The 11,274-nt window shown below is 20.0% G+C and overlaps 1 protein-coding gene across 1 annotated transcript; it reads right to left on the reverse strand.

Annotated features, from left to right (window-relative positions):
• Positions 1 to 229: 229 nt before the first annotated feature.
• On the reverse strand, positions 230 to 10,465 carry PRSY57_0316600 (hypothetical protein; the record flags this gene model as incomplete). The annotated part of the gene is made up of 1 exon (XM_012905790.2): positions 230 to 10,465. The coding sequence occupies one exon, from the start codon at positions 10,463 to 10,465 to the stop codon at positions 230 to 232; it is 10,236 nt and encodes a 3,411-aa protein (XP_012761244.2).
• Between the last annotated feature and the right edge of the window lie 809 nt (positions 10,466 to 11,274).

Here is an 11,274-nt window from a genome sequence, read left to right on the forward strand (position 1 = left end):
TGAAAATAAAATAAAAAAAATAATTTATATAGTATTCATATATAACATATGTTAACAATTCAGTAATAAACATAAAAATATATTTATATGTATTAATTTATAATGTTAAGAATTATATACTACATAAAATTTATATTTAAAAATATCCAAAAAGGGAAAATATACAAAATATTTTTATAAGAATTAAATTTTTGTAATACTTTATTATTTTTTAGTTATTCTTCAGAACTCATTTCATTTGAGGTCCATTGTTATTATCAAAATTTTCATCATTTTCATTCGATGAATCAATACTTATAGGCTTCTGAATTTCATTTGCCTTATTAGACGGGTTTTCATTGTGAGATATACTTACATTATAAGCACTATATAACTCCTCAGTTATATTATTTGTATTATTATCATGATCAATATTTAATAAATCGTTATTTGTATGTTCATTTTTATCATCAAAATTTTCAAGAATATTCATATCCATATTATTGCTATTAATTGGATCGTTATAAATGTTATAATTTTTATCATCATGACACGAATATTTTTCTTCGTCATTATTATCATCATTTTCATCATCATCATCATTTTCATCATCATCATTTTCATCATCATCATTTTCATCATCATCATCATCCTCATCCTCATTTTCATAATTATCATCATCCTCATTTTCATAATTATCATCATCTTCATCATCATAATTATCATCATCTTCATCATCATAATTATCATCATCCTCATCATCATCCTCATCATCATCCCCATTTTCATCCTCATCATCATCCCCATCATCATCCCCATTTTCATCCTCATCATCATCCCCATCATCATAATTATCATCATCCTCCTCCTCCTCATCATCATTTTGTTTGGAGACATTTTTCTTGTCCCCTTCATCATCTGAAGAAATTATATAACAACTTTTGTTACTCTCCTCTTCATTATCATCATTATTATTATTTACATAATCTTCATAATTTTGTAAATCTTCATGTACATTCTCATCAACATGTAGATTAAAAGTATTTTCATTAACATTAGAAAAATAATTCTTTTTATTTTCTTGAATATTATTAAGGACGGAAATATTTTCAAATGTTGCATGGTTATTTAATTCAGTATTTACATTGTTACTATAATTATCTTGTTCCTTTTCTTCATCGTCATAACTATCATCATTATTATCATCATTGTTATCATCATTATTATCATCATTGTTATCATCATTATTATCTTCTCTTACACTTACTTTTCTTATTTTTATCGAATTGGATTCTCCCAAACAACCATTTTCTTTTGTTATTTCCGAATCTGAAGAATATTTCCTTTTTTTATCTTGTTGTTTTTTATTTTCCAAGGCACTTCCCGCTTCGACTATTTTTACATACGCGTCATAATTATACTCTGAAAGGTTTGTTGAGAAATTATTTGATTTATTTATGCCTTGGAAGTTATCTTTGTTAACATTTAATATATTATTAAAATCATTTATATTTGATGATGACTCACAAACAAACCCATCATTATTATTATCATTATTATTATCATTATTAATATCATTATTATTATCATTATTATTATCATTATTATCATTATTAATATCATTATTATTATCATTATTATTATCATTATTATTATTATTATTATCCTTATTATTATTACCATCATTATTATCATTATTAATATTATCATTATTATTACCATCATTGTTATCATTATTAATATCATCATTATTATTACCATCATTGTTATCATTATTAATATTATCATTATTAGTATCATTATTATTATTATCATCATTATCATAATGTGTGCTTACAGGATAGTTTTCATTTTTCGCTTGTATTATATCTTCGTTTTCCTTTTTATCATCATCACATTTGCTATTCGATTCATTCGGCACATTATCCTTTTCATCACCAGATGTGACTGTTTCTTCCTTTTTTATATTACCATTTATTAAAATATTAGCATCATTTTGTTCATATATATTTTCAATGTTATGAGAATTTTCTATAGATTCATTAATTAATCTAATTAAATTATTATGTTCATTTTTTAGTTCGTCATTATTTATAATATCTTGTTTATCATTAATAGGAATTTTATTTGTATTTTCTATGACTTGATTATTAGCTACGTTATCATTAGTATATATATTCTGAATAATATTTTCTTCATATCTTTCTAAGGTTTCATTATTTATTTGCTCAGATTTAACATTATGATTATTCAACAAATTGTGGTTATTAAATGCATTAACAAGATGATTATCTTCATCACTCATATTATTATTATAATTCATATTATTATCACCAATCATATTATTATCACCATTCATATTATTATCACCACTCATATTATTATCACCATTCATATTATTATCACCAATCATATTATTATCACCATTCATATTATTATCACCATTCATATTATTATCACCACTCATATTATTATCACCACTCATATTATTATCACCACTCACATTATTATCACCACTCATATTATTATCTAAATCCATTTTGTCCGTATACATTTCCTCATTATTTACATATTCTTCCTCATTTTGTGAGGACTGTTGTGCGTTTTCCGTACCATCAAAAATTTGTTGATCTACAATTACATTGATTGCATCATCTGGATATATATTACACATATTTGTATGGTTACCATCTTGATTACCTTGTTGATGACTTAGTTTGTTGTTTTGTATAAAGAAATCATTGTTTGTATCTTTTAACATGCTCATATATCCTCTTTGAATCAATACATTACATGTTTTGGTAAAGGTTTGTATATGTTTAAAATATTCCTCTGTTAAAAAGTCTTGATTTATTAATATATTTTTATTTTCTCTTATTTCTTGTATAACCGAATCATACATATAAAAATCAAAGGATTTTCTTAAATAAAGTAACTTGTTTATAATAGTTTGATCAATTATTTTATTTTCATTAAAATGTTTAAAAATTTTACAAAAGACATTACTTTGTTGTATTAAATGAATTATATATCCTTTATATTTGAAAATATTTTTTACATTAATTTTATTTAATTCTTCATTTTTTTTTAAATAATTATTTAAGTTTTGTATACAACTTTCATTATCTTGTAGATTATTTTTTAATTTGAGTATTTCTTCAAAATTATTTATTTTAATTAATTCATTTTTTTCATTTTCGTTTTTTAAATTATTAATAAATTCATTTAAGCTTTTAATACTTTCTTCTAAGGAAAGTATTTGATTTTTCAACATTTGGATTTCTTTTAAATTACGATTAATAATATATAAATAGCATGAACCTAATTTAAATAGTTTTAAAATATTAAACTTAATAATAATAATATTATCATTATCTTTGTTTAATTGTAAATTATTAACAAGATAGTTGTTAATATCTACAATATTGTTCACATTGTTTACATTGTTTACATTGTTTACATTGTTTACATTGTTTACATTGTTCACATTGTTCACATTGTTTACATGGTTTACATTGTTCACATTGTTTACATTGTTCATACTAGATATGCTGTTCATATTTTCATTACATAAATCAATATTTGTACACACCTTTTTGTTACTCTTCGACAAATTATTAAACACATTCAAAATATCATCACATGATGGACTCATAATATTTGAGTCTTCAAAACATGAAACAATACTTTTATCGACAACTGAATAGTTATTTATCAAATCATCCAATTTATTATTATATTTATTTTTTAAATTTTCAATAATTTCATCTTTTTCTTGAATATTATTATTCATAATAATTTTATATTTTTCCATCATCATAATAGATTCTTTTAATTTCTTACAATTATTCGATAACATATCAATATCATTATTTAGTTTATATATTTCTTCATTTTTTTCTTTCAATTCATTTTTATAATTTTCAAGCATATCATTCTTCTTTTCTAATTCAGATGTAAGGTCTATATTTTCATTTATATATTTGTATATTTCTTGTGATAAATTTCTTTCTTTATTCTTGTTGTGTAAACGGTCTGCTACATTTTGTACTTTAAAATAATTATAATTATGACCATCACATTTATTATGTTGATTTGTATCTTGATCAATATCTTGATTGATATCTTGATTGATATCTTGATTGATATCTTGATTAATATCTTGATTGATATCTTGATTGATATCTTGATTCATATCTTGATTAATATCTTGATTAATATCTTGATTAATATCTTGATTAATATCTTGATTGATATCTTTATTTATATCTTTATTTAAATCTTTATTCATATCTTTATTCATATCTTTATTTATATCTTTATTTATATCTTTATTTATATCTTTATTTATATCCTCACCAACCATATTATCATTTTTTGTGCTGTCCTGCGAGTGAGCTACATTATATATGTCATACCTTGATCTGATGTGCTCATTTTGATTTTCCAATTTTTTAATTTGTAGATTCAAATGAACAATAAGTTTGTCCTTTTCATTAATAGTAGTTATATATTGATCAACTTGTTCTTGTAACTTCTCCTTTTGTATAATGTTTATGTCATTATTTTTGGTAGATATAAATAATTTGTGATCATGATTTAATTGTTCTATTTGTTTTTCATATTCTTCTTTATTTAACAACAAGATACGATTTTCTTCTGATATCATATCTAGATTTGTTTTTAATTTATTATATTGTATTATATAGTTTTTATTATTATCATCCATAATTTGTTGTAATTTCATTTTATCTTTTTCATTTTTAAATAATTTATCTTCTAGTATAGTTATTTTCATACGATTTTTTTCATCGGATAATTGAATTTTTGCGTTAAGATTTGATAATTCTTTTAATTCTAATCTTGAATTTTCTAAATTTACTTTTAGAGAATGAATAAATTGTTGATATGTATCATTATTTGTTGTTGAATTAATATCATTTAATATAAGATTATTATCTTTTTGTAATTGTATAATATATTTTTCTTGTTTCTTGTTTTTTTCTTTTTCGATTTTTACTTGTTCTTTAAGTTCTATATAATCATATTTTAATTGTTCTACATGTTTTTGATTTGTATCTAAATGTTTTTGTAAATCTTGATTAATATTAAATAATTGATCCAATCTATTTTTTAATAAATTATTATCAACATAATTTATTTGATTTTTAAACATATCATTAAGATATGTATTATCTTTTTGTAATATATTTATATTTTCTTTTAATAAAAATATTTCTTCTTTATGTTCTTTTATTAATACATTCATATCATTATATAATATATTATTTTTTTCTACTACTTCATTATATTTTTCTATTAAATCATTATATTCATTTTGAATATTTGTTTTATCTTGTTTGATTAATTTTATATAATCTTCTTCTTTTTGTTTTATATTCATATTTTCTGTTTCTTTATTTTTTAAAATATTCATTTCATTTATTAAATTATTATTTTCATGTTTTAATAATTTTATTTCATATGATTTATCATTTATATCATTATTTAATTTGTCAATTTCATTTCTCATGTTATTTTTTATATCTTTCATAACAATGTCATATTTATCTTTTTCATCGCATAATAAACTATTAATATATTTCAGCTTATCTTCATTTGATTTATTAATTAATAAAAATTCTTTATGCTTTTCTAGTTGTTCTTTACACAATTCTTTTAAACGAGAAATCTCCTCTTTACTATTCTTACAAAAGCATTTCCACGTCTCTATACACGTAATTAAAATATCCTTTTCTCCTTTTATTTTTAATATCTCAGATTCTTTATCACACAATTCTTCTTGTAACGATTTTATTCTTACCTCATATTCCAAAAAGTTATTCTCTTCATTATCGACAACATTCAAGAGAAAATCGTCTTTTTTGTTAACGCCTGATGAGAGGGTAAAATCACCCATTCCCACCAATTTGGGGGAGTTTATATTATTATGAAATGAGAAAGGATAATATGGATGATTACTATTAATACTATTGACAGTGTTATTATTCATATTATTCATGTTATTCATATTATCTGTGTTGTGTATGCTGTTTGTATTATCCGTGCTATCCTTATTATTCATACGTGTTTGTGCTGAATTTCCTTCTGCATCTTCCTTATTTTTTATGATACTGCCTCGGTGAGACATATGAATCATATTTGAACAATAAAGATTGGATATATTATTATTTATTTTAGATGCACCCATGAAACCCATATGTGTATTATTCATATAATACATATTATTTATGTGATGTATAGAACCTCTTGTACTTTTATTATCTCTCATGGATAATGTGTACACATTATTTCTGAAGACATTAATTTGTTTTATTCTTTCATTAAGTTCATTTTTTATAATATTATATTTATTTTGTAATTCTTTCATTTTTAATAAGAGATTATTATTTTCTACTCTTAAATTATTCATATGGAATGTATTTTTTTTATTATTTTCTTTTTCTTCTAACCATAATGTATTTATTTTATTTAATGATATATCATGATCATATTTTAATTTTTCATTCAAATTTAATAGATTTTCGAATTTCTCTTTTAAATAATTATGACTATCTTTATTTTCTTGTAATAATGTATGTAGATATTGTTTTTCTTTTTCATATATTTTTATAATATCACAATTTTTTTCATTCAATTTTATATTGATCATATCTTTTTGTATAATTTCTTCTTGTAATTGTTTTTTCTCTTTTTCTAAATTTTCTATTTGTTCATTAATAAATAAATTTTTATTTTGATATTCTTTATATTCCTTTTCTAATATGAAATATTTCTCATTTATTATATTAATCTTTTTTTCTTTTTCATTAATTTGTTCATCTAAAATTATTTTCTCGTTATTATATTTCTCTAAATTCATTTCTAATTCTTTTATACAACCATGTAAGTATTCTTCCTTTTCATTTTTATTTTTTATTTTTTCATAATTCTCTTCTAATAATTTTTCATATTTTTTAGTTAAACGAAGAATCTTATCAAATCTACGTATTAATAAATCAAATGATAACTCCACATTACTAAAATTAAAGTTGAACAAATTAAAATATCTTTCATACACTTTCTTATATTTATCTTCAATATTATGTATATGAAAACTTATGATTGTACTAAATATATTATTTATATTTATAAAATGATTAAAATAAAAATTCTTATATTTTTTAAATATATCGAAATCGGTTCCTTTCATCAATTCATACAACTCTTCATCTGTGTAATTTTTTTTGCATTTATTTAATTCGTCTACGATTAATTCTATTTTGTAGGAATCATCATCATTGTGGTTATAATTATTACCATCATCATTGTGGTTATAATTATTACCATCCTCATGGTTTTTTCTTTTATTACCATCCTCATGGTTTATCTTTTTATTAGCATCGTCTTGGTTTTTTTTATTATTATCCTTTAAACAATATATCCCATCATGTAGCTTTTGTAAAATCGAAGGATACTGAGATCCTAAGATTTGCTCTATGCTGAATATATTATTATATTTTTTCAATCTATAAAACAATTCTATAGTAATCGTATAATCATCAACATAACTCAATAAATTACTGTTTTTAAAATATTCCATTTGCTTACATTCAATGTTAAAAATATAATTAGATAATTGTAATAATATGCTATTAAAAGAATGAGCAATATATTCATTATTGGAAAAACTAGAAAACTTTACATGTCCTTCTAATATTTCTTTCTTATTTTCTTTTCTTTTATTCTTAATCAAATCATCATTAGAATACATAACGCTCAACATATCATTATCATCATCATCATTATTATTATTGTTATATATACTACTTTTTTTGGTATGCTTCTTTTTTAATGATATGGATTCCTTATTAATATTAGAATTTTTTTTTTTTTCATCTTTCATAATATATACAATGTGTTCTTTTATGGTTAATTGTATAAATTTTTCTAGTGCTAATCTATAATTCAAAAAATCTTCAGCACTAATATCTATTCCTACATTATTAGGATCATTATGATCATTATGATCATTATCATAATTTTTATTCTTTTCATCATTATAATCATTATCATAATTTTTATTCTTTTCATCATTATGATAATTTTTATTCTTTTCATCATTATAATCATTATGATAATTTTTATTCTTTTCATCATTATAATGTTTATTTGAAGACATAGGAACATTATTTAAGATCTTATTCGACGTTGTATTCATTCTAAATATATGATTTCCACTTTTCATTTTTGTATAATCATATACCGAAGAAATCACCTTAATTAATGTTTGTTTTTCTACTTGTAGTGTATATATATCTTCTTTATTTTTATTTATTTCATCATGTAATTCATCTAATTGTTTTTGAATATCTTTTATATAGTTTAATTTTTCATTTACTAGTTTTTCTAGATATATTTTTTCATTATGTAAAATATTTACATCGCTTATATCTGGTTTTCTAAATTTTTTCATGTCATCTCTTATTAATGTGTTTTTAATATTGGAACAATATTTTTCAAACATTTCATTTGCTCGTGTTAATGTTATGATTTTCATTTGTGCTTTATTTAATAAATCGTTTAATTTTTTATATTTATTTTTTTTTATTTTAATATAATAATTATTATTATTATTCTCTACATCTCCATCTTCATCATAATCGCTCTTATTATTATTATTATGTGACACGTTTTCTTCCATGTAATATAAATTATGTATGTCATTACGACTAGATGAATGATTATATCTTTCGATATAATTATAATGTTCTTTGATCTCTCGATTACTTAGTTGATCTTGAATATATTCATTGTCTCCAGAGAAATGAGATCTTGATTTGATGGATCGAGATTTCCCAGATTTATTATTAATTCTATATGTAAGGGATGTTTTTACACTATTTAAATTACTTTGATAATTTGTGTTATGTATATTATTATGCAAATTATTAGAATTCGGATGAAAACCCGAGTTCATATTTTCTATCATCATCATGATATTATTATTATTATTATTACTACTATTATTATCATCATTGTCGTCCTTATTGTTGTCCTTATTGTTGTCATTATGATTATGGTTGGTGTTATATAATATTTCATATATATATAACACCGATAAATAATCTTGCTCATTAAAATGTTCTAGGTCCAAGTTATACATTTTAAAGATTTCCTTGATATCACTTGTTCGTCTGATTATAATTATGTTTGAATTTTTTAAATTAATAAAATCATGTGTTATGGAAAAGAGAGAATTATTTGTATGAACAACTTCTTTATATTTTTTTTTCATTTCTTTAATAAGATTTTTATAATTTAATAATTGTTCATTTAGTTGTTGTATATTAGTTTTAAATTTATCATGTTCTATTTTTAAAAAATCATTTTCTTTTTTTAGATTTGTATATAATTTCACATGTTCTTCTGATTTTATTAGAGATTTATTTAATACATCTCTAACTTTATTTAAATGGTTTACAGAATTTTTATTAACAAATTCAATTTTTTTATAAGATTCTTTTATTATTATTTCTTGTTCTTCATTATTTTTTTTTAATTTATAAATCATTTTTTCTTGTCGTAAATATGTATCAACAAGAATCTTATTTTGTTTTGTAATATGTTCATTTTGAATAAGTATATTTTTTTTATCTTCTATTAATACATCGATATCTTTTTTAAATTTTATATTTTGATTATATAAATCATTTTTCATTTGTATAATACTTTGATGTAATTCTTCATTTTTATTTAATAGCATTTTGTTTTTTTCTTCACATTTTAATAATTTATATTTCATATCATCATATTCGTTTTTATAAAATGAAAAGCTACCTATATTTAAATGTTTCTCATTATTTTTTCTTTCGACTTCATTTTTTAAAGAATAACATTCTTTTTCCATTTTATTGTATTTTATTTTATAATCTTTTAATTGTTCTTCTTTTTTACTACACTCTTCTTTTGTAAGGATAAGTGTATCCATAATTAAATTATAATCTTTAATTTTTATTTCTAGTTTTTTTCTTAACATATTTATAAGTGTATCTTTATCTTTATATTTTTCATCATCAAACAATTCTCCTTCTTCCGTACTTTTTAATTCTTTAACGCATAAAGAATGCATAAATCTTTTATCTTCTTCAATTTTAGATTCGTTGTAATGAACATCTTCAGAATCTTTCCTATAATCATCCTTTCTAAAATGTTCTCTACGATTATTTTCATCTTCTTCTTTTACATTCGAAAGAAGTAATTCTCCATATTCCAAACTCTCTTTTATTAAACTAAGTTGATCTTCATCATATTTATCATTATTATCTATATTTAATAATTCTTCTACATCATTCAAGGTATTTCTCATATTACTAAAATCTACATTATCGTTCATATCTATTCCACTCAACTTTTGAGGTGAATATTCTTCTTCATTAACTTTATAATAATCATCCTTTTCGTTTTTCTTTAAATCATTATTCATTTTTTTTTTTCTATATATAACATATATAAATGTAAATATAAATATAAATATAAATAAATATATGAATATAAATAAATATATGAATATAAATAAATATATGAATATAAATAAATATATGAATATATAAATATAAAGACCACGAAAAGGATGAATATATATTAAATATATATTTATTTATTTATATTTATTTATTTATTTATATATTTTTATTTATATATATTTATTTATATATATTTATTTATATATATATATTTTTTTTTTAAACAAACGAAAAAAAAAAATACCACTTTTCAAAAGTTAAGGATTTAAGAAAAGAAGAAAAAAAAAAAAATTAATAAAAAAAATAGCACTTCATTATATATTATTATATATAATATATATATATTTTTATTTATTTATTTATTTATATATATATATATTTTATATAATTTAAATAAATAAAGTACAATAAAAAAATTTAAAAATATATATTATATAAAAATATTTTATTATTTTTCCTATTTTTCAACAGATCTTTGTATATTTTTATTTTATTAAAAAAAAGGAAAAAATATAAAATGAACAAATAAATAAAAAAATATTATATATATATATATATATATATATATAAATATTATATTATTTCAATTGTATATAATATATATAATATATATAATATTTCACTTTTTTTTTTTTTTTTTTTTTTTTTTTTTTTTTTTTTTAATTTTTTATTAAAATTTTTTTTTTTTTTATAATAATTATTATATATATAATGTATATGAATATATAAATATATATATAATATTATATATATATATATATATTATATT

Source organism: Plasmodium reichenowi, chromosome 3 (assembly GCF_001601855.1).
Source record: "Plasmodium reichenowi strain SY57 chromosome 3, whole genome shotgun sequence".
Classification (NCBI taxonomy): domain Eukaryota; phylum Apicomplexa; class Aconoidasida; order Haemosporida; family Plasmodiidae; genus Plasmodium; species Plasmodium reichenowi.